The 26,050-nt window shown below is 35.3% G+C and overlaps 1 protein-coding gene across 4 annotated transcripts in view; it reads left to right on the top strand.

The window, feature by feature from the left end:
- Positions 1–26,050, top strand: part of LOC6052432 (very low-density lipoprotein receptor) — a 550,801-nt gene that overhangs the window by 155,376 nt on the left and 369,375 nt on the right. For all 4 annotated transcript variants that reach the window (XR_005278328.1, XM_038261675.1, XM_038261678.1 and 1 more), the window contains exon 2: positions 14,796–14,933. Coding sequence is in view for 3 of the 4 variants with exons in the window: in XM_038261675.1 (XP_038117603.1) it covers positions 14,796–14,933 (138 nt within the window). In the remaining variant the exon portion in view is untranslated. The remainder of the gene's footprint in view (positions 1–14,795; positions 14,934–26,050) is intronic.

Raw genomic sequence — 26,050 nt, 5'->3', positions numbered from 1 at the left:
CGGGACACTCGAACTTCCGGATCCGGATCGGTTGCTTGGGGCTTTTGGGGCTTGGAAGGGCGGCGTCGGTTTTGGTCGCCAGCATTAGCGTAACGAGGCTGCACGAGATTATCCAAATACGCGCGGACATTTCGAGTCGAGTTGAGGCACTGTTTCGGACCGGTACCGTTTGATTGACTGCTTTGAGGTGGCTGATTTATCGCGATAGTTAGTTAACCCTTGCCTGAACAACCTCAGCTCCCTTTTGAGGTTAAAAAAACATGTTTCAAAATTATTAATGTAAAATCGAGAGTATTTTAGGGGTATTGTCAAAAAATACTGTTTTTTATCTTTTTTTTAAATTCCTCCCGATACAAATTTCAACATTTAACATTTATTTAGGGCATCTGCAGCGCTGGGGTGCAAATCAAATTTGCACCTGGCTTAAGAATACCGAGATACCTGGTCGGTGAGAGCAAACATGACCAAAAATTCAAAAAATCTGAAATTCAAAAATAAAAAAAAAATCAAAAAGTACATAAACTTAAAAATAAAAAATTAAACAAAAAAAATCAAAAATTTGAAATGATGTTTATCAAATTGATAGATTTTTTATTTGTTTTAAGTTGTTGAAGATTTAGAAGAATCTTTGCGAATTTACCTTTAAACTTTAAAAATTTCCCTTTTTGTTTTTTTTATTGATTTTTAGCCTTTTTTGATAAGGTTTCTGAAATCAGCAATAAACAAATGAAAACGTTAAGTATGTCCCTCGCACACCTCCATCGGATTATGTGGGATACACTCAATGTATACATTTGATTATGTGACGTTTTCAATAAAGCCTAGATAATATAAATATAAATTTAAAAACTAAAAATTTATATTTTCGTCAATTTAATAAATTATTTCAAGCTCTTATTTTTACGAGTTTTTTCATGTGATTTTTTTAAAATTATTTTAGTTTTAAATTTTAATCATTCCAGGTCAACTGGGTACACTTTTGGACTCGACCTTCACTGATTTGGACCAAACTTGGAGGAAACGTTTATCTATCGATAGTTAACAAAAATATCAAGTATGGTCCTGATTGGACCATCCCTCTATTTTTGGCACCGACCTCTATTTTGACGATTTTCTAAAAAAAATTCTAACTAATCATAACTTTGCAACTATCGATCAAAAGACTTTCTACAGGTTGCATTTTATAGCAAACTGTCCAAGACATATGATAAAAAGAAAATTTTAACCCTTAAATGCCACCTTATATTACATTTTAACTTTTTAAGTATTAAAATTCAGTTTTGACCAAATCCTTATATTTTTATATTTTATTACCATCGTGTTCCCCGGACAATTTTACATAATAATCAATGTAAACCATCATACTAAAATGAACTATTGGCGAAATACAGCGGTTTCACTGAAAAATGTTTGATTTTGCGCAGCACTCTCTCCTATGAATTCAAATCCGAAATAAGTTTCTCACATATAAAAACCGAACTATACGGGATTCATCCCTTCTTTTCAATCACCGTGTACTTCCGTAATCGCTGTATTTTGCCAATAGTTCATTTTAGTTTGTGGTTTAAATCGATTTTTATGTAAAATTGTCCGGGGAACACGATGGTAATAAAATATAAAAATATAAGGAATTGGTCAAAACTGAATTTTAATACTTAAAACGTCAAAATATAATATTAGGGGACATTTAAGGGTTAACATTTTAATTTTATTGAATTTCTGGGACAATTTTCTATAAAATGCAACCTGTAGAAAGTCTTTCGCTAAAATAGTTGCAAAGTTATGACTAAAAGTAATCTTTTTTTTTAAGAAAATCGTCACAATAGTGGACTGTGCCAAAAAAAAGAGGGATAGTCAATTCAGGACCAAACTTGGGATTTCTGTTACCTATCGATAGATGAAAATTCCCCTCAAGTTTGGTCCAAATCGGTGAAGGTCGAGTCCAAAAGTGTACCCAGTTGACCTGGAATGACCCATATATTTTTTTTAGTTTTTTGTGGATTCTTTTTTTGAATTTTTATTATTTTTTTTTATAATTTTGGATTTTAATTTTTTAAATTTTTTTTTGTTCAAATGATTTTTTAAATTTTTATTTTTTTTATTTTAAAATTTTAATGTTTTGTTTTAATTTTTTTATTTTTTTTAATATTATATATTTTTTTTAATATTTTAGATTTTAAAAATTTTTAGAATTTGTTAAATTTCTCGAATTTGTAAAACTTTTCGAATTTGTTAAATTTTAAAAATTTGTTAAATTTTTTAAATTGGTAAAAATTATTTTGTTATTTTTTTAAATTTGTTAATTTTTTTAAATTGGTTAAAAATTTAAAAAATAATTTGTTTAATTAAAAAACATTTTTTCAAATTTTGTTTTGATTTTTTTTAAATTTGTTTATTTACAGATTCATTAATTTTTTTACATTTTTTAACTTAATTTTTTTTTCAGATTTTCAATTTTTTAGTCTTTTTATTGTTTTTCCGTGCTTGATTCGATTTTTCCGCCAAACAGGCTGAACACCGGGTAGCAAAGTGAAATCCCGAAGAACTGAGAGCAAATTTGCTACCGCGACAAGTACTGCGGTGGGGTTGACGTCGGGTGCAAATTTGATTTGCTTCGATGTTTCGATGTTTCGATAATTTTATTCATTATGATCGAAACTTTTATTAATTTAAAAAAAAAATGCGGAATCTTTGAAACAATATTAATAAAATAAAATAAGGGATCATTCATAAACCACGTGGATACTTTTTTGTAAATCTTGAATCATTTTTACTGTTTTGTTTAAATCCAAATATTGGTCGCAAATTTTACTTCATTTTACGATCATTTTGCAATCAAAAAGTACTTAAGTGAAATTTTGATAAAGTGCACCGATTTCAAGTTATAGTAATTTTAAGATATCTTTTTTGAAAAAAGTGGCAGCTATTCATTTTTTAAAAATTAGTGCTCATGTTTGCCCACTTTTGAGAAAAATATTTTTGAAAAGCTGAGTAAATTATTTACATTTTGCTTTTTCGAACTTTGTTGATACGACCCTTGGTTGCTGAGATATTTAAATGCAATGATTTGAAAACAGGAAAATTAATGTTTGCTAAGTCTCACCCAAACAACCCACAATTTTCTAATGTCAATATCTGTGCTACTTATGGTCCAATTTTTTATGTTAAAATATAAAACATCCGTGAAATTCGATCACTGCGAAAAAAAAACTTTATTTTTTTAAATCAAGACTAACATTTCAAAAGGGCGTAATATTGAATGTTTGGCCCTTTTGAAATGTTAACCTTGATTTAAAAAGATATTAAGCCCTTATCCATACCTACAACATTGCCGAAGACACCAAATCGATCAAAAAAATCCTTCAAAAGATACAGATTTTTGTATGTTTATGTGGCATTTTTGTATTGACAGCTGCCAAATTTGTATGGGAAATTATATGGACAAACTAATGATGCAAAATGTCTTCTTTGGGCATGCCGAAGGCACCACAAAAGTTTCAGCTGGATTTAAAAGTACAAAAATTAAAATTGGAAAAAGACCGATTTCGTAGAGAACTTCTCTGCTACGTCGTTTGTGGATGGCGCCAAATCAAAACGTGGTTAAACATTTGTTTATAACTTGCTTAAAAGCAACTGACGAGAAAAATGTTTGTGATCAACTGCACCGAGGGTTAACGCCATCATAATTACCCTCCAATTGGGGAGATTGGGCCACCAATTGGTCTCGATATTAGTAGCGAGCTCTGTAATCACCAGATGCGTGTGAACTTTCACCGGCCCTGTAATTAGCATTTCTGGCATGATTGAGGAGATTGAGCTCTTTTTGAGCATGCAGTAATTTTGGGGGGGAATGAGATCCCGCCCTGCCTCTGAAAATTAGTTGACCAGTGGGTGCTGAAGGGGGCCCCTAATGATGTGCAAAATTAATCAGAGTGGGCTTTGAGTGCGGAATTTTGGTTGTTTTATTATGGGTTTTTCGACCCTTTTTAAATTAGAAAACATGATTATGGATAATACCAACCGATTAGAATGAATTTATGATTTTTTTTAGAGATTGACAGGTAATAAAATTTCCAGTTAAACAAGCGTCCACACAATCCACAAATTGTATTTCATGCTAATTTCAATATTTCATCCTCTAATTGCTGGGAAAAAGTACCAACTGTGGTCTACCGGCGAAACAATTTATGTTCTGCTGCATTTTCCCACCAAACAAAGTGCAACAAACATTATTACCGGTCACAGGATGTGGCGCGTGGGCGTGCATTTATTGACCCCTCCCCACAACTCTTTTAGTTGTGTGTGTGTATGTGCGTGCAAATTTTGATTAGTCAAAGTGGGCACAATTATCGCATATGATTTATGGCTAACCTCGAACACCACCCCCGCAAGCACCACCCTGATCGGTTGTCGATTTCGATAAATTTCACTTAAATTTTCTAATTGGATGCTTTTTACCTCCAATAGTTCCCTCGTCCCTCAAACTGCTTTTCCAGGTGTGGACCAGATTGGCACTAATTTGTAGTTTTGATTGGTTCATTTATCATACTTGTGTGTGTGTGTGTGTGATTTTGTGGGGTGCTGTGTGAGTTTGTGGGAATTATAATTTTCCCGTACTTAATTAATTCTCTCAGAAATAAATGCTTTCTGCAATAGAACAAGAGAGGGAGAGGGGACAATTCACATGAATTTATTACTTTGAATTATTACAGTGAATGATGCTATTAATTTTGTGATGAATTGATTTGAATAGCAAGCATTTTCATTTTATGAAATTTAAGGTTACAATAATGAAGAAACTGATTCAAATAATCCTTCCTCAACATCAACTTTAAGGCTTCAAGTTACGTGGTAAATCGAGTTGACCTGCCCTTTCCGGTTTTTGCAACGACATGTCGGTGGTCTCAAACTTTCTACACAGAGTTAGTCCCTTCTTGGAAAGCTAGTTCTCTTCCTTAGGACGGTTAAGGTATAGCATGGCAATCTCCTCTTAAGACAAAACAAGTTCCCAAAACTACTGTCAACTGTCATTTTTTCACCCCAAAATATCTTCTCCCACCTTACCCGAGGAACGCAAAACTGTGTCATCCCTTTTGTGCACAAAATTATCATTCCGGTCACGTGGTTCACAGTTTCACCTGACTCCACGTTTCCTGGCACACTACTCACTGGCACAAACTTCCTCAACAGGCTCCCAGAGCCTACTGTCTCAGTGTCAAAAGCAGACACACACACACACACGCGCTCACTCACCATCAGTGTGATTAAGTTAGACCGGGGTAAGACAATGGAAGAATAGTTCAACTAAATTAGACACTTGCGAGAGATGGTACGACATCTCTCGGCTCAGCAAAGATAAGTGCAGTTCAGAGAGAGAGAGAGAGGAAGAAAGGAGGGGCAGGGATTGGTACACATAACCTCGAAACGTAAACCAGACACAAGGCCCGGGGGGTGAGTCCCTTTCAACATCCTACCGGCATTTAGTTGAAGTGTACGACGAGGTCAGATGGTCCTGGATGGATAAATTGTTGTGGAGGACAGTTGAGTAAATTTTGTAGGAAATTTGAGGTTTCTTTGTGACACTGTAGGAATATTTCAACTCATTGTAATTGTTCAATCAAATCATCCTGATTTTGTTATAAAAATAAGTATAATAAAACAATTACATAGGGGAATTATACCCTTTCTCAGCCTATTTCTATTATCGGCCTATCAGCACTTTGATCATGAATTACAGCTTATATAAAGTGTTTTTGACTGTTCCAAAGTAATAAATAGCTCAAATAAAAGTGAGCAAGCAACTCTCCATTGTTGAAACATCTGAAAATGTTGATTTAATAGCAGAAACGGCAAAAGTGATGAGAATTGGTCAAACGGCTTAGTGTGATTAAAATGGGTATATTTCCCCTAACTCATGACATAGTAGGTTGTGATAAACCAAAAAAAAAAAAAAAAAACAAAATAATAATACAATAATGACGTCACGTGATTGCTTCTGTGCTCTCTTGTACAAAGTTTGCTAGTTTTCCTATCTAGTATGCATTAGAGAGCACAGAGTCATCGAAATTTGTATCTTGGGAAGGAATTTTTTGATTGGTTTGGTCTCTGTGACAATGATTTCAGTATCGATTGAGATTATTTAAAAAAATGACTCTTCAAAAAATATATTTTTGAATTAATTTTATGAGAGCAGGATTTAAAATTTTCATTGTTTCATTCTTCATGAAAATCATTTATTTTTTAAATAGTGCCCAAAACATCTCATTCTCACTAGGTATTGGGCGTATTTATAATTTACCATTCTTGTTTTAATGACCTGTTTTGAAATTTTGGAAATATTCCTTCCCGTGAAAACACGTGAATTTTGTTATTTTTTCCCGTCCAATTGACTCAATTAAGACAGCTGTTTTAGCCATGTTTTCATTTTTTTATGTTTGTTATTGATTTAAAACAAATCACAAAGATATAAATATTTTTTTCTAAATTTGTAGCCTGTGCATGGGAAACTCCTGTCACTATTAAGACGTATTAGACCAGTTGACTGTATTTTATCGCTGAGGTCAGACATGGCAAACCATCACACTGATTCGCCACTGATCGGAGGTCTACTTGCCATCGCGGATATCACAAGCCCATCGCATCGAAAACGATACCGCATCACTAGCTCCGAACGGTAAAAAAATACTCCCGATCGTTTGATATCCACATTGTAAAAACGGAAATTTTGAGTATTTTTTTCGAAAATACGTAGTTTTGTGAAAATTTTGAGTATTTTCAAAAAATGTTGTTATTACATTCTAAATGCATGAAAAATCTCGATCGTTTGATACCCATATTGTAAAAACGGAAATTTTCAGTATTTTTTTCGATAATACGTAGTTTTGTGAAAATTTGGAGTATTTTCAAAAAACTATTGTTATTACATTCGAAATGTATGAAAAATCCCGATCGTTTGATACCCACATTGTAAAAAAGAAAATTTTGAGTATTTTTTTCGAAAAAACGTAGTTTTGTGAAAATTTTGAGTATTTTCTAAAAATGTTGTTATAACATTCGAAATGTATGAAAAAATCCCGATCGTTTGATACCCACATTGTAAAAAAGGAAATTTTGAGTATTTTTTTTTCGAAAAAACGTAGTTTTGTGAAAATTTTGAGTATTTTCTAAAAATGTTTTTATTACATTCGAAATGTATGAAAAAATCCCGATCGTTTGATACCCATATTGTAAAAATTGAAATTTTGAGTTTTTTTTTCGAAAAAAAGTAGCTTTGTGAAAATTTTGAGTATTTTAAAAAAATGTTATTATTACATCCAAAATGTATGAAAAAAAACCTGAACATTTGATACCCATATTGCAATAACAATATATTTTTGGTTTCTTTAGAGGAAAAATATGCATTTTTGAAATACAGGAAAAATACGTATTTTTGTGAAAACTTTCATGAAATAATAATTTTAATGGATAGCTGACATCATCCCGATTCCAAAACTCTATATTTTTTTATGTTTGCATGATTTTTCGTACGATTAAAGCCAATGTCTCCCATATAGCCAACATCCCATAAGCTCTGTGCCTCGGTTATGCACGCCTCGGTTTTGCATCCCCCATATGTGGTGCTAAACCGAGGCACGACTGTATTTTCTGATTTTATTCAACTATTTGTCTGGAAAAGGTCTTTCCAATAAATCTCTTTCTGGATCCTTTTGTCAGCACTATTTGATAGATACTGTAATTATTTCGAATCGTCTATTTCTTTATTTTTTTAAAGGTCCTATAAACATATGAAAAACAATAGCTAATAGCATCTCTTAAAAAAAAAAAAAAAAAAAAAACTGTAGAATCCAACAATTTTACAATCCTAAGTAAGAAAAGTGATTTCTGAATATTTTAAATAATATTTACTTGGATATTTAAACATATTTTTAGTTCTGTGAAACTCGCTCTTTTGTATACATTTTAAAAGGACCAAATATTGAATATCACACCCATTTAAAATGCTAGTCTTGATTTAAAAATTTTCAAAATATTTTTTTCGAAAAGATCAGAAAATTTCACGAATGTTTCATGTATTAACATTGAAAATCGGACCATAAATTGCTGAGATAACGTCATTAGAAAATGGTGGGCTGATTGGGTGAGACTTAGAAAACTTTAATTTTCGTGTTTCTTTTTCTTTAAGCCGCTGTATTTCAGCAACGAGAGGTCCAATCTTCAATGTCTCTTAGACAATTTTATAGCAAATTTTCTGAACTTTTCAAAAAAAAATATTTTTAGAAATGGTCACTCATGGTCACTATTTTTAAAAATTGAAAAACTGCAAATATTTCGCTAAAATCAAACTTTCGGTGGCTATATCTTGAAAACGGAGCCCTTTATCAAAAAATCTGTAAAGAACTTTTCGTTTGCAAATTCAATTTTGCATTAAAAAGTAATGTCAAACTTGTTTTTGCATAAAACTTCAATTTTTTCAAAAAATCACTATTTTTTCAAAAATTCATAACTCGGCGGCAGATTTTTTGACCATGTTTCTTTATGGCTCAAAAGTTGCGGATTTTTGTCCCCTAAAACATATCAAAAAATCTCGAAAATCAAAAAATACGTATTTTGGGAAATTGAGTTTTAGTGAAAAAAAAGTTGATAAAAAAATCTCCAAATTTTTTTTTCCGTGTAACTATTTTTTTCTCAAAAGTCCTCAACAATACCTACAACTTTGCCGAAGACACCAAATTGATCCGAAAATTCACTCAAAAGTTACAGCTGTTTGAATATTTACAAACCATTTTTGTATGGACAGCTGCCAAAATTGTATGGAGACTTGTATGGGTGAACCAATGACGCAAAATAGCATATTTGGTCATAGGGAAGGCCCCCACAAAGTTTGAGCCAAATAAAAAAAATACAAATAAAATCCATCTCCGGTTTTGGTAGAGAATTGCTCAAACGTCTTTTTTAATTTTTTTAAGTTATTTAAAAAAAATGGTTCGATTTTCGTTCGTGTTTTGCTTCATACGAATAATGTCAAATGCTAAGGATTGTAAATGAAATTAAAAGCCTTGTATTCGACATTATAGGGAGAAAAGGGTTATGTAATGCATTATTCACCATTGATCTCCACCATTTCCATTTAAATATATCTCAATTTAAAGAAAGATCTTAAAAAAAAACAAACTCTACATTTTGTTCAAATAGACCAATGTTGTACATCTTGATCCTGAAAAGATAAAAGCGATTTAAAAAGTCAGTTTTTTATTCGAGCATCAACCTCAATTTTTAATTGGTTAATATTTGCAAACTAAGTGAAGGTTTCACACAGAAGCTAGAACACTTATGCTCAGAAATTTGGAAAGCATAAACTTTGATAAATATTTGCAACAATCCTAAGATTGAAAAAATACATACAACCGGATAGAAAACATTTAAAAAAAACACAGCAAGTAATAACAAATCGAAACAAAAGTTTCGAAAATTGACCTCTTTTAAAAGTTTGCAAACAGTATAGAAAAACAGCTTATAACTTTTAGCCGTCGTATTTCTTTGGTTTAGAATTTTCATCTCTTCTTCAAATAAAGTTGATTTTTTAAAGCTTTAGTTACGTGGTTACGTTCCAATCCCACCTCCCCGCAAACCTTAGTTTGCTGAATAAAACATTAGCTTTGACGCATACCCCCCCCCCCTCCCCCTCCAGAAAACCCAACCTAATTACGCAAATCCGTAGAGTACAGTTTAATGAGCAGCCCGAAACCGTTTCTCGGTCAATCTCGGCCAAACTTTGTCCTCTCGCTCGCCAGCGGGCACGTGTGTTTCATAACTTCGCAAAAGTTTTTACTCCATAATCTGGGTTTAATGCTGCTGCTCTTGTACTCGTTTTGGGGGGACATTTTTGCATCATTAGTTTTTTTTGTTGTCATTCTAAAGTTAAGAATGGCGGCCAGCACAGCACAGCTGTTGTTTTGGGTCCGAAAGTTTTGCTGACCAAATTGGCCGGAAAAGAAGCAACGAAGGCGTTTTGTTTTTCTTGGTTTGGGAAATTTGCGTGGAAGTTTGGAGGGATGGCTTCTTGGGCAGCATATTGCTCGAAATGTTTATACATTAAAAATTTATTACATTTATATTTATTCTTTAGATTCCAAAAAACAAAAAACTCTAAAAATGCCGTCAACGAATAACTTTGAGATACTTTTATTAATAGTCGAAAAGCATGACTTTTCTACATTCTCACTATTGTTTGAAGTTCTAATTCACTTGGGACTCAACCCACCGAGCAGCCCCCCTCCCAGCAGGGTAAACACCACCCTGGCGTTGACCACCGTTCGATTCCCCGCGTCAAACAGCCGCATATCGATGACGTACTGGCCCGGCACGACGTACTGCGGCACCATGCCGAACTGCACCCGAGCACCGGTCAGATTGACGGTGCCCTCGTACGGACACGGGTGCACCAGCTGGGGGAAGTTGGCGTTGATCTTTTCCATCAGCATCGCGGCCATCAGGGCCGTAGCTGGGTCCAGAGCGGACGAAGCAGGGGAGGATTCCAGCAGCAGGGGACACAGCTCGACCGTGGTTCCGTACAGCAGGGTGCGGGACTTTTGATGTTTGGTGTAGACGTTGAACGTTCCGTGCAGCTGGTGGACCGGTTCCGACAGGATGAGCTCCCCGATACAAGTAGAAGGTAATTATAGCCCGTTTTTTGGTGGTCATTTCACGGTTGGCGAAGTGAAACATGAGCTAGGGGATATGCATTTATTTTCATCGTTCACTTGATGCTCACTTAGGGGAAATATGCCCATTTTAAGCCTAATAAGCGGTCGTGTTTGAATGATGCTGGATAATCTAGATTGTTCCTTGAAATTCACTAAAACCAAGTACACCAACGAGTAGAGCAACTTTTTGTGAACATTTCTGTTTATTTTCACTCTTATTAAAAGTTATGCTATTCCTTTTACAAACATTTAAAAAAAATATTTGAAAAATGCATTCTAATCAGTCGAATGCATTGGGCCACGTCCATTTTTCTATTTTCAGCATAGTTCTTTTTTTCTTCCAGCGCTCTTTTGGGTCTGCTTAGTGCTGCCAAAAAAGATGAAATTTTAAGCGAACACTCACGAAAAGTAGCATTTAAAGCGAAAGTTTCCTGGCAGCACTTGCTCACTCCAACAGGCGCTGCACCAGCATGTTGGTGGTGTTGGTGGCCACCATTTGTTCTTTATTTTTCTTCGCTTCTCGCTCGGTTTTCTTCAGCCTTCGATTGGAATGGGTCGTCAAAAGTCAAACGTCAAAAGACTTGGCGCGTTTGTTTTTTTGATGGCGCTTGCTAATTATTTACATGTTTCGGGATTATTTTTCAAGTGAGTGACCAACTAGTGTGCAAAAGAACATGTTGCCGAAAGTTGGGAGCAGTTTTGTATCGAAAGCGCCGTGAAAAAGTAAGCGAAAGTGAAAAGATATTGATGGCGACTTTCGTTAAGCAGTTAACCTCTGATCTTACGTGTGGATGTGTGTGCCACCAAAATGTTGAGAAATGGTCTCGCAAAATAGAAATTATGATCAAAAGTGCATTTAATTTGATCTTTTTGGCCAGTAAATGGCATAAATTTGCGTGCTTACTCGAGGCGGTGCTGTTGCTGGTAAGTTTATAGCCTAAATAGTATTTTTGGAGCTTTATTCGAGCATCAAACTCTCTATATGACGAAGATAGGGGTTTGATTAGAAAGGGTAAATTTCCCTTATCAGCACTTTGACGTTAGGCCGAAATAAGTTTATGTCATTCATTATAACGCCCATTTGAAATGTTAGTCTTGATTTTAAATTTTTGAAAATATTTTTTTCGAAAAGTTTCGAAAATTTCACGAATGTTTCATGTTTTAAAATTGTAAATCGGACCTATAGTTGCTGAGATATCGACATTAGAAAATGGTGGGTTGTTTGAGTGAGACTTAGAAAACATCAATTTTCCTGTTTTTTAACCTTTGCATGGCAATATCTCAGCAACTAAGGGTCGTATCAACAAAGTCCGAAAAAGCAAAATATAGAGAATTTTCTCAGCTTTTCAAAAATATTTTTTTCAAAAGTTGGCAAACATAGGCACTATTTTTAAAAAATGAAAAACTGCGACTTTTTTCAAAAAAGTTACCTATAAATGGCTATAACTTGAAAACGGTGCACTTTATCAAAAATTCACTAAAGTACTTTTTGATTGCAAATTCGATTTTAAATCGAAAAATGAAGTTGAAAAATTTTTGCGACCGCTATTTCGATTTTTTGAAAAAATTTGTATTGATTCAAAAAATCATAACTCGGTCAAAGATTTTTTGCCCATTCTGGAAATTTCTGAAAAGATGGCATTTTATGTCCTCTAAAACATATCAAAAAATAAAAAAAATTAAAAATAGTGTTTTTTTTTGCAAATCAAGTTTTAGTGACAAAAAGTTAAATTTAAAATCATCAATTTTTTTTACCGTGTATCATTTTTTTCCAGTGTATTCCGTATCCATACCTACAACTTTGTCGAAGACACCAAATCGATCAAAAAATTCCTTCAAAAGATACAGATTTTTGAATTTTCACATATCATTTTTGTATGGACAGCTACCAAATTTGTATGGAAAATTATATGGACAAACCAATGATGCAAAATGGCTTCTTTGGGCATACTTAAAGCACCAAAAAAGTTTCTGCCGGATTAAAAAATACAAAAATTAAAATTAAAGAAAAAAGACCGATTCCGTAGAGAACTGCTCACAGTTGAAGATTCAGGACACAAGTGACAGACGATCAAATGGATTGAAGCCCAAGATTTCTGTCCAACCATTCCCTTTTGGCCCTTCATACGGCAGTAATTTGAAGATGCTCCCTTTAAGGCTGAGCCACTGTTATTCTAGGCAACCGCTACATAGGTCATCCTTGTGGCCCTGTTGGTTATCTCATCAAATCAAATCAAAAACATTTTCGTGATTTTCCCCATATAAACTTCAACTATGAAAAGCGACCCCTTAGCATTAACCGATTTTTCTCAAAATTGGCCAGATACTTATTTTTGCATTAGGAATCGAGTCAGAGGGTATCTCTGATGTCGATTTTTTATTGTCATCCTATTGTCCATACAAAAATGATCTATGAAAATTCAAAAATCAAATTTTGAAGGAATTTTTTGATCGATTTGGTGTCTTCGGGAAAGTTGTAGGTATGGATAAGAACTACACTGAAAAAAAATGATACACGGTAAAAAAAATTGATGATTTTTAATTTAACTTTTTGTCATAAAAGTTTTAGTAATATTGTATGTTTCGCTCTTTTGAAAAGTTAGTCTTGACTTTTTGTCACTTAAAGTTTAAGTAATTTTGAATGTTACGCCCTTTTAAAATGTTAGTCTTGGTTTAAAATTTTGAAAATATATTTTTCGAATAGATCGGGTAATTTCACGAATATTTCATATCTTAACATTGTAAATCGGACCATTAGTTGCTGAGATATCGACATTAGAAAATGGTGTGTTGCTTGAGTGAGACTTAGAAAACATCAATTTTCCTGTTTTTAAACCTTTGCATGGCAATATCTCAGCAACTAAGTGTCGTATCAACAAAGTCCGAAGAAGCAAAATATAGAGAATTTTCTCAGCTTTTCAAAAATATTTTTTTTCAAAAGTGGGCAAACATGAGCACTTGTTTAAAAAAAATGAAAAACTGCGACTATTTTCAAAAAAGTCACCTAAAAATGGATTTAACTTGAAAACGGTGCACTTTATCAAAATTTCACAAAAGTACTTTTTGATTGCAAATTTGATTTTACATCAAAAAATGAAGTCGAAAAAATTTTTGCGACAATTTTTTCGATTTTTTGAAAAAAATTAGTATTGATTCAAAATTTCTTAACTCGCTCAAAGATTTTTTGCACAACCTGGAAATTTCTGAAAAGTTGGAATTTGTTGCCCTCTAAAAAAAGTTAAAAATAGTGTTTTTTTGCAAATCAAGTTTTAGTGACAAAAAGTTAAGCAAAAAATCACCAAATTTTTTTTACCGTGTATCATTTTTTTCAGTGCAGTACTTATCCATACCTACAACTTTCCGGAAGACACCAAATCGATCAAAAAATTCCTTCAAAAGATACAGATTTTTGAATTTTCATACATCATTTTTATATGGACAGCTGCCAAATTTGTATGGAAAATTATATGGACAAACTAATGATGCAAAATGACTTCTTTGGGCATACCGAAGGCACCAAATAAGTTTCGGTCGGATTAAAAAATACAAAAATTAAAATTTATGATAAAAGACCGATTTCGTAGAGAATTGCTCTGCTTTCAAATCATTTTATCACTTTTCAGAAACTCCTTGCATTGCCTTATAGAGAAATTGTAATCCTTTTGCATTCTGGAGAGGAAAAGTCATGGCAACTATTAATTAGCAGTTGAGCAGTTTTCTATACTGGTCCTGGAGCAAATGCTATCTTCCAAGCACTTTGAAAATTAGTTGTTGATAAATCGTACAGTCTACCATTCAGCCGGATTTTAATTGAAGAGAGGAATTTTTACTTTGTATTTCATCCTTTAATAATACTATTTTTAAATGCTCCAGAATACTGAATATTGTTATGTTTTGTCAGTGAAAATATTCTTTTTAATCCCTAATTCGGCTCGTAAAATGCCTCCCAACTGGTCCAGATTTCGGTGCCTCAATTCCGCCAGCAGCTGCATCAATTTCCCATGTTCCATGTTCCATTTCCCGTAGTTTTTTTGTTGCACTCCAGCTCAGATTTTAATCTACTTTATATTTTTCCGTGTTTTTTTCCCCCAGTGAACGGCACCCTGCAGTGTTCGGAGCGCCAGTTCCGCTGCAACGACGGCCACTGCATCCACGTGAGCTTCATCTGCGACGGGGACGCGGACTGTGCCGACGCCAGCGACGAGCATCCTCGGGAGTGCAAAATTACAGGTAAGTTTTGGAGGGGGCTCTAAGGGACGGTGGATTGTCGCCATCGTGACGCGACTAGGACCGCCAAGTGGGGTTAGTTTGGGAAAATTTTAGATTTTTTTTGACAAATTAACTGTGGTGAATTTAAAGTTACCGAGTTTTCGATTTATAAGTTTCAAAAAAAGAATTACGTCTGAATGTCTGTGATTAAAGTCTGATCGAATTTCGGATTAATGTTTTAAAGAAGATTTTTGGCTGTTTTAACTCAAAACAACCCCATCTGACAGTCTCAAAAACCCCACCAACTATCAAACTAGCTTACCGTTGTCCGCTAACCGCGCGGCCCCGGGGGGAACACTTTTTCATGAAATTTAATTTTCCGGATTATTTGCTGCTACTCGGGAGTTTCTACTCACACACCGCAGGTTGGTTGGCGCCACCACCATCGGAGTGTTGTCATGGCATAGTTTTGTTATCGCATTGCATTTGTGGCAGATTACCAGCCGGTTGCAGCAGTTTACGGACTGGGTAGGGAAATTGGTCTGTGACTGTTTTTTTCTCTCTTTCGCTTCTTTCTGTTGTTGCGAGCAGCATAAAACATGCGCCGGAAAAGTTTATGCTCGTTGGAACCGCCGAAATTGGCACCGTGTCGCGTGGGGTGGTGACAAATTTTCGAGCATTTCGGAGTTGTCTCCGGGGAGGGAGACGACTGTTTGATTGTGGCAGAGAAAGTGGTTGTAATTGGTTGGAAAAAGTGTTGCAGTAATTGGTGTTGATGGTGATGAGAAGTTGGTGCTACTGTTGGTTGAAATAGTTTTGATTACATTTCACAATTTTTTTTTGTTTTGAGATTTTTCAAATTGATTTCAAATTAATTGACAGAGTCAAGCCAGGTATGAAATTTGGAAATACAAATCATTAAAACAATTCTGATGTGAAACTCTTAAAAAGTTCACTAAGATTTCGCAAATCGACGTTTCTTTGCGTTTTATGTTACTTTGTCCTTACATTTTTTTTTTACAAAGGAAGCAATTTTTCCATTCCAGTCTATATACAGCAGGGGTGCCCAAAGTATAACCCGCGAGGCGATTTTTTGTGGCCCGCAGACCTATTTTGAATGATCATGTAAAATGGCCCGTTGACCATTTGTAATGTGATTTTATACTTTTTCCAAATTATAGTTTATTTGGAATTTTATTACGCTTCTTTTATTTTTTGTTGGTTAAAAACTAATAATTTATCAATATTTTGATTCCCATTTTAGGACATAATTTTTTGTTTTTTTTTTTTAATGGTAATAATCAAAACAATTTAAACAATTTCACACGGTCCAATGCGGCAGTGCGTGGCCGAATGGTTACGCTGTCCGCTTTGTAAGCGGATGATTCTGGGTTCGATTCCCATCTGCTGCAACCTTCCATCGGATGAGGAAGTAAAATGTCGGTCCCGGCCTTGGTTGTTAGGCCGTTAAGTCATTCCAGGTGTAGGAGTCGTCTCCATGCCATAAGTACAAACAACACACCAAACCAAGCCTACTCCGGTGGAATCGCTGGCGGCGGTTGGACTCGCAATCCAAAGGTCGTCAGTTCAAACACTGGGGTGGAAGGTCCCTTGGAGTAAAAAGAGGTTTGGGTGCTCTCCCCATTCAAGCCTTCGGACTCCTAGGTTCGAGCAGAAACTTGCAATAGAGACCACAAAAGACCCGGGGGTCGTTAATGTGGATGGTTTGATTTTTTTGATTTGACACGGTCCAATGTGAGTGAAACTAGTAAATATCGTCAAAACTTTCATCAAAAATTTTTGGAAATATTTATAAAACATTCAAATTTGATTTAGGTAAAAATCTATAATAATTGCAAAAATATAAGTATTCTATATTAATTCGAAAGTCATAATAACCCTTTTATAAACTGATCCTCAAACTTTATATGCACTTAGAAACCTTCCCTCATGATTCCAACTCATGACACCATCTGATTCAGGTAGAAAAATGTTGAATCAATGAACATCTAATAAGCATTAGTAATTTCCAACTAAAGATATCTCGAAAACTAGGGCATCGATTTTCAATTTGAAAAAAAAAGTTTTGTGAAATTCTTAACATTTCTCCGTCTAAGGCGAAAAAAAAAAAAGAAATCGAAAAACTATTGCAAACATTTTACAAAGCTTTTGTCGACCAACCTCCACCTCCCCCCATAATTAAAAATTGGGTCGAAAAATCAGGAGTAAAATATTTTTTTCAAAAAACTTCAAAAAATCATGCCCATTGAGTTTTTGCAGTGCAATCAGCTTAAAGCGTCCAATTTCCCGTCCCGGGAAAAAAAATCCCGGGAATTCCCGGGATTTCCCGGAAAAAAATATTTCCCGTTTCCCGGGAAATTTGTAAATTTCCCGGGAATTCCCGAAATACAAATGGAAGTATACATTTTCCTACCTTTTTGGCACCAATAATTAGAGAACCTTATTTGATTTTATTCATTTCAATTTAATGTTCATATTGAACTATGTCTGTTAATTTCATGCCAAGTTTTAATTCAGATAATATTTATTCCTGAAGCATTCACAACTAGGAATATTGTTTGGTTATATGTTGGGCAACACAAATTACGCTATTATGGCATGAATATTGCCTATTTTTTTTCGACAATTTATTTTAACGACTTTTTTTGTTATATCATTTGAAAATATGATATTCACCATTTTTGTTTACCTTGACCAAATTGGATAAAAATTTAATTGATAGGATTAAATTTTTCAAAAAGGTTTGTTCAAGAAGAATTTGTTTAAAAGTATTCAAGATATAATCGGTAAATTTAAAATATGAAAAAATATTGTTTAATTTCAACCACTTTTACACTATGAAAATTATTTTAATCTAATTAATTTATTAGGACATTTAACCATATAACTAAAATCGTTCCATAAATGGAACCATGAAAAATCTTATGAAGTTTACCCAAAGAATCCAACCATTATTTCAAAAACTCGCTTCAATTTTTGTAAAACTGTGAGTTTGGTATCAAGAAACAGTGATAATCTATTTGTTCACAAGTTGAAAATACTTGTTCTGAAATAAGTAGGGGAAATTCTCGTATGTTTGGCAGGTTAAGCACTCGCACCTAATTCCATCCAATTTGCTGATTTTCACTATTTAAACAACTAATTTTGCAAAAATTTTGATAGAAACTTGCTTGCTCACTTCTTATTGAGCTATTTATCACTCGATTTCAATTTTAAACGCTTTTAATAAGCTTTAATTGAATGCCAAAGTTCTGACCTGCCAACATTAGAGGCACGCTGGAATTAGATGCTGTTCCCCTAATTTGCCATAAGAAACATTATTTCTACATGATATTTTTTTTGTTTCAACGTTATGGTCACTGAGACAAATTTAAAAGCAATTTTATTTTTGTGGGCATCAATTTTCACTGTCCAAACACTTTCATTAAAAAAATACTTTTTAGCAAAAAAATAATAATAATATTTTGTTTATTTGGTACGATTTGAAAGATAGCATAAAAAATAAAAAAAAAATATACTATCTTCTCATAGCTTCATGATTTTTTACAAGCATTCAAGCCAAGATCCTCACACTGATTTTGGACATTAATGATGCCGTTCTATACAATTCGGATGCAAAATATTAAACAGAAACAGGATCAGAATAATTTTCGTCATATTTCAAATTTCCCGGGAATTCCAGGGATTTCCCGGGAAATTTGTTGAAAATTTCCCGTTTCCTGGAAATTTTGTAACCCCGGGAAATTGGACGCTCTAAATCAGCTGAATGCTATTAAAAAAGCTTTCCGCTGCGTTTAGAATCATTTGAGCATGTTTGAGATTATTTATGTTTTTTTTCGTCGAATTTTACATTTTTGAACATAATGATTGAAAATTACCTTTACGGGAGCTTAAAACTATTTTTAACTTTTTTTTATTGAAATGTTGAAGTTTTGGCTCTCAACAATTTTCATCAGTCACACTTAATTTATTGATAAAAATACGCCGTTACATAAATTGTTAAGATTACATGTCACCATTTTTTAAATAAAATAAAATTTGAAATTTAATTGAAAACACAAGTACATTCAGCTAATTTTTTTCAGATGCCTAAGACAAAAAATCAACAATACCACTGAAAAATGATATTTTCTGTTTTCTTTTTTTTAATTTGCGAAAATTTTCAGAAGATTACAGAAATAAACAAAAAACGACTAATTGATGCATTTTCTACACTTTAAATTAAATTTACGTTATTTCATTTTATAGATGACCTATTTTATAAATTTGGCCCGGCCTTCAAAAACTTTGAGCACCCCTGACAAACAAGTTTGCTGGTTGTTCATACAAAATATATGGAATTATGCATTTTGAAGAAATGACTAAGAAGATTAAAGCTGCCTTGACCTGGAAATTTCGGCAAAGTTGTAAATTATATTAAGGACTTTTTGAAAGAAAAAATAGTTACGAAGTTTATGAATTTGTGAATTTTTCATAAATATCTCAAAGGCTGGTATCTCAAATTTCCGGAAATATTTTTTTTCTCTCTCTCTAAGCCGTTGGTAATTTGACAAATTAGTTTCTGATATAAAGTCTAGAAATGAGTCCGAATCAATGAACATCTAAAAAAAATCAAACCATCCACATTAACGACCCCCGGGTCTTTTGTGGTCTCTATTGCAAGTTTCTGCTCGAACCTAGGAGTCCGAAGGCTTGAATGGGGAGAACACCCAATCCTCTTTTTACTCCAAGGAACCTTCCACCCCAATGTTTGAACTGACGACCTTCGGATTGCGAGTCCAACCGCCGCCAGCGATTCCACCGGAGTAGGCTTAGTTTGGTGTGTTGTTTGTACTTATGGCATGGAGACAACTCCTACACCTGGAATGACTTAACGGCCTAACAACCAAGGCCGGGACCGACATTTTACTTCCTCATCCGATGGAAGGTTGCAGCAGATGGGAATCGAACCCAGAAACATCCGCTTACAAAGAACCGCTTACAATGAACATTTAATAAGTATTAGTAATTTCCAACTAACGATATCTCGAAAACAATGGCATCGATTTTCAATTTGAAAGAAAAAGTTTTGTGAAACTCTTAACACTCCTCCGTCCAAGGCGGAAAAAAAGTTGAAACGGTAACTTCAACTGGCTGGTTCTCAGCCAAAACTCAACCAATCTGGATGATTCTTTTTTTCCAGTGATTTGTACTTTGCAGATCTGGATTCGATCAATTCTCTAATTACTACAACTAAATTAGTCGGAACAATTTTTGTTCCGCGTGTAGGTATTTCCGAAAAGCGACTCTAACGAACATTTTTGCTACGCTGCAAAAACTAAATTACTTTGGTATAATATATCAAAATTTTTTTACGATCTCAGAATTATGATGAGCTACTCAAATTTAAGTTATTTTCTCAAAAACTTTCACAAAGCTACTTAAAAATACAGAAAAAAATGAAAATTACTCATTTTCTGAAGAGAACTTAAAATGTATCGCGATAACCTATTTATTTTATTGTTGGAAAAGTTGAAATAGGTTACAAACAAATGATTTTAAAACTTCCTTTATACTACAATTTCTTCACTAAACTACGTCAACTTCAGAAATTCCAAATAATTTCAAAGGACCGGAAAAGTTTTTATCGAATTTAACTTACTTTTTCTGCATGAAAATATTAGAAACTATATCAACAACTTGTTTCAACAATATTTTCTACAATTTCACTGTCAAAATATTACAAAATTTTATCAAAACCACGTAAAATACAGAAAATTTTCTACTTTCCTTTAGAACTTCTTCTGCATTATGGTAAAATAATTTATTTTTTCTTTTATGAAAATGTTTCAAATGATCTTAATTATAAGTTTCAAAGACATTCTGAGTGTGTTTTCATCCAAAATACTTCAAAATTTTACAAAAACTACGTAAAATACAGAGAATTTTAATCTTTTCTTTAGAACTTCATCTGCTTCATAGTAAAATCCTTAGTTTCTTAAGAATTATTTTCAAATCCTCTAAATAATAAGTTTCAAAAACATTCTGAATATGGTTTCATCTTAAATACTACAAAATTTTACCAAAACTACGTAAAATACAGAAAAATTAATACAATCCGTTAGAATTTCATTTGCTACCATAAAGCAAAAAAAAAATTGTTGATTTCTTTTATGAAAATGCTTCAAATGATCTAAATTAGCATGTAGTATTGTATGAGAAAACGTGTACACAAAAAGCATGTACCGAAGAAAAAAAAATCAGGTCTGCTCACCCCAAAAATAACATTAATCCGGCGAGAGTCCGCGCCCCTACCCTGTTGGCTATCTCGCCGCTATAAATAAGGTTAGATTTTCACCGATGTAGTTGTAGGTTCCCCATACATCGTTTGCAGTTAACACAGTATACAACGTACGGAAAACCTACTGTTACATTGACATTGATCCATCCATTTTCACAGCGGTGAGATAGCCGAGCGGGTTGGGGCGCGGACTTGGCAATCTGAATATGACTCTCGCCGGATTGATGTTATTTTTGGGGTGATCAGACCTGATTTTTTTCTTTGGTACATGCTTTTTGTGTACACGTTTTCTCATACAATATTACATGTTTTTGCACACAAAGGTGATGTGTATGCTTTTGCATGCGATTTTACCATCGGATTTGTTGCTGTGTAGACTTCGCCGATCTTGCTGATGGTCGACCAAATTTTACTGTTCCGTGGAGCTAAACAGCAGAACATGTTGCAATGCTACTTGATTGTTGAGGCAATTGCAAACCTCTTTTTACGCCAAAGCTTCCATCCACCCCGGGATTCAAACTGACGACCTTTGGATTGTTAGTCCAACTGCCCACCAGCGACTCCACCGAGGCAGGACCCAGGGAGACGACTCCTACACCTGGACTGAGCTAACGACCTAACCTCTTGGTTAGTCCGGGGTCAACATTTACTTCCCGTCTGACGGAAGGCGTGATCAGGCAAATCTCGTCTCGAAAAATGCCACCGGGACCTTCTGGGATCGAACCCAGCCCAACTGGGTGAGAGGCAACCACGCTTACCCCTTCACCACGGTCCCCGGTGTAATTTTATATCTTTTATTTGGAAATTTGTCAAATTACGTAACAGAGCTAGACGAAAAAGATGAAAATATTTTGCTGTATGTGTACGAGTTGCAGTAATGAAAAACTTTTTTTTTGTATGTAATATGAGTTCTAGAATATTTGAACTTCAAATTGGCATGCAATTTAGTCAAAATACTTTAAAAAGTTTTTTGATGATGAAAAGATACAGCAAGTTTCACTAAAACATTTTGAAATATCCCTAAAATTCTTCAACCCATCAAAAATTGCTCCCAAAAATGGGGAACAACCTCGCCGTTCAACTTTACGTCAGGGCCATAAATCAAGCCTACGTTCAGGCGCACCGCGTCTCAACCATAAACCGCCAAAAATCCAGGCAAAATCCTGGCACAACACCTTACCGCACACCAGGCTCTGTATACAGCTGACTGGGAGCGACCTCTACCAAACACGGTGTCACGGGTTTGCTACGATGAACCTCACATTCATCTCACGCGGCCACACACACACACCCACACTGACAACAATTTTGACTGGGTGAATCACCTGGTGTGTATGGTGCTACTTTTGCACAGTAAAATAAAGTTCTTTGTCTAAACGAGTTGTATATCGTTTATAAAAATTTTGTAATTCGAATATTTAGTCGAGGAATTATAAATTATCATATTTTTTACAAAACTTTTGACAGTGCCTACATTTCGGCGATAAATAGAAACATTTTTCAACGGTTGCTTGGCTGGCAACACTGCTGCTGCTGCTACTGATGTGGTGAGAGTTATGATAAATTGCATACATTTGGGCGCACCGAATCTCCCTTGAGGCAGTCTGCGGGGTGAAATAATGGCTGTCTTGTGGTTAGCTCTTTCTTTTTTTTTGTGAGAAAGTTTAATCGAACTTGGAATTAATGCAGATTTTTTTTATTGTTAAGATTTTCAATGTTATTGACATTTGAATTAAATGAGCATGAGCATGAGCATGAGCATGAGAGATCACCCATGGTTGTCCTTCTCCGTTGCTGAACAGGACCGTAATATCCTATCAATACAACCGGTCATACGCTTCAACGATCTAATGGTGTTTCCCTTATCAACAGCATGTATGAATGCGCTGAAAAGATAAAACATCAAGATCATCAAAACTAGATCTGGAGCAAATAGGTAACAGTCGTTGGCCACCAACGGCGCCCGCCATGTCAGTTTGTAGATCTCGGGGGGATTGGGACGGGAATGTTAGTTAGCACAGGTTGCTACCAAGGGTGGGTTCTATACGATATCCACACCCCCCGCGTGTGCCGGAAAAACTACTTCTACTTGGGATTTTGTTAGTGGGTAAGGGTAATGGCCAGGATTCATCATAGAGGATGATGATGCGACCCAATCAATAAATTTTGTTTAATGGTGTGATGGATTATGAATTCTCAAGGCAAACAATCGGATGATGCGGATGAGACTATTCCCGGTTATTTGGTGTTGATTTAGAATAAATGGTTCAATCTTAGACAGCCGGCTGTGGAAAGATAAAACCAAATATTATTCGAAAACGCGAAACCGCCCGGATCGAAAAACACACACAATCGGGGGAACAACAAAGACGGAAACGGCTACGAAAATCTTGCGTGATGACCGCGACGTGCACCGTTCAATTTCACGAACGCAACTGTCGAACTCCGCGAATCCGCCCGGATAGAAAAACAAACGCAATCGGGGGACAACAAAGACGGAAACAGCAACGAAAATTCTGCGTGATGATCGCGACGCGCACCGTTCATCTTCACGAACGCACCTCAAAATCGATAGTTTGATGAGTTTATACTTAAACTGCCAGTTGGAATAAATTATTGCGATCAATGAATATAAACGAAAAGAAAACAGGACGCCACGTAAACGTTTGCAATGAAATTAAAACAATAACTTAAACGAACTAAACCGGCGGCGTGCCTTCCAATCAACGAAGATAAAAGAAGGACTTATGAAAAATAAAATATCAAATTAAAGGCTCCGACAAACACGATGCAGAGTAACCGTGAGGAACCGCTACTCACAATCGAATAAAAAAATTCAAAAACGCACGCTAATGTTCTATCCTAAATGTCAGCGCGTCTCTCGATAAACGATTCTAAAGAAATGAGATTTTCTATAGGTACAGTTGACAAACTAACGAAACGACAGCAAAATGATCAAAAACGCGTATAAATAATTATTTAAGAATGACCCTATAACGATTATTTTCAATGAGATATAATTTGGATTTATCGACCGATTCTGAAGATTTTACGCGGTTTTAAATATTTATTGAGCTGAAAAGAGAACAGAAAAACTCATTCACACTCTCATACACACATATACTAATTTACATTTTTAGACTTCAACATTATAGTAAGAAAGATTTTTAAATTAGACTTCAAATTATTTTTGAAAGGCATCAATATAAAGAAACAGCCTGTACTGCAAAAATAATAAATAACAAAGTATCCTAAATTGGGTAGAATGTCCAGCAAAGGAGAAAATCGACTGACGAAAAAATAAATTCTCACTCGCAAATGGTTTTTCCTCTCACACTCTTGATTCATTCTTCATTCTTCAACACACACACACACACATGCTTGAGATGTCATCAAGGAACGAGCTCACCGGGGTCTTGAAGACTGGAGACTGCTCCGCCGCCGCAGCATTGAAATCAGGTGCAACTCGACCACACCGCCCGACGACTGCAGCACCGCACAAATCCGTTTGCGTCGGCCTTACGGCTCCGTGTATTCAACATCCGACCTACAAACAGCCGCTCCTCTCACATGTTGCCTCAATCAGTTTCACAATATTAACAATATATATTTCCTCTGGGGCACGAACAAATCCACTGCACAAGTTTTAACGTCCTCCTTCCCCTACCCTAAATGCACAAACCCAAGCTCGCCATAAACGAGCTCACCCAATGTTTGTAAAAGTCTGCAGGTCATATCTAAAGTCTGCATGTGTAGATTTGGCCCTTTTCAAAACTACACTTCAAAGTTCAAATGACGTCTGTCAGAAACACTCGCGAAACATGAAGCAGCAGCAGAATCCATCTGCACTTCACACAAATACACACACAAGCAACCAGCTTCTGCTGTCATCGCTCTTCTCCCACCATGCACCACCCCGCCACCTGCTCCCGACTCAGGAGCCTGAACCCTTGCCCTTGGAGAGTAAGCGACGGCCACTCCGACTCCCCCTCCAACCGGGAACTGTTCTCCGCCGCACAGCAGCGTCGAGGCGCGTCATCGGCAAACCAAAACCACACCGAACACACACAATCTCCTTCCTGTGACGCTCTCTGAGAGCGCACTCTCTGACAGAAATGACGTTTGGCTGATTTTTTCTTCCTTAGATTCACGACAACAAAAACTAAAATGGACCAAAAACCTCTTTCAAAACAGAAACGCGCGTAATTTTCACAAAAATCAGATAGCCTGCCACTTAATTATTGTATTGATGCACTTTCCCGGACCGTAGCACAACAAAAACACTTCAAAATCGGCAAGATAAATCGCGACGGAAATCCACAACTTCCACACCGCCGCCATCTTTTTCGCTCTCTCCAATTGACATTTGAATTAAATAAATGAAAAAATGTAGAAATTTAATTATTCCACCAGCTTTTCGCACAGAACAGATTCTACCAGATGTGACCACTCCTCAGAGTTGTTTGCCAAATTCAATTAAGGCTAAAAATAAACACCACTTTTCAATGAGTTTCCCGCCCAAGTTCCTTCCCCCACCCTTAGAAGACTTGCCTTCAAGTTGTCATCGAAAGTATCGAAAGCTGGCCACTTTATGGGCGATAATCGAAGAATCGAGCGGCGAAAAACAAGTGCGCGAGGAAATCCGTGGATTTTGCCGGGCTGACCTTATTTCAATTAAAACCGCAAACGAGAAAGTGAGAGAACGACGGGTTTGTAAATTTCTGAAAATTTTCCTCACCAGAGGGTGAGGCTTAGGGTGATTTGGTGGTGTTTTTTGCGCGTGGGACGAAATACAAACAAAATTTAATGGGATTGAAGCTTTTGCTTCGGGACGGAA

This window comes from Culex quinquefasciatus, chromosome 3 (assembly GCF_015732765.1).
Source record: "Culex quinquefasciatus strain JHB chromosome 3, VPISU_Cqui_1.0_pri_paternal, whole genome shotgun sequence".
Lineage (NCBI taxonomy): Eukaryota > Metazoa > Arthropoda > Insecta > Diptera > Culicidae > Culex > Culex quinquefasciatus.
This window is presented reverse-complemented; position numbering and strand designations above follow the sequence as displayed.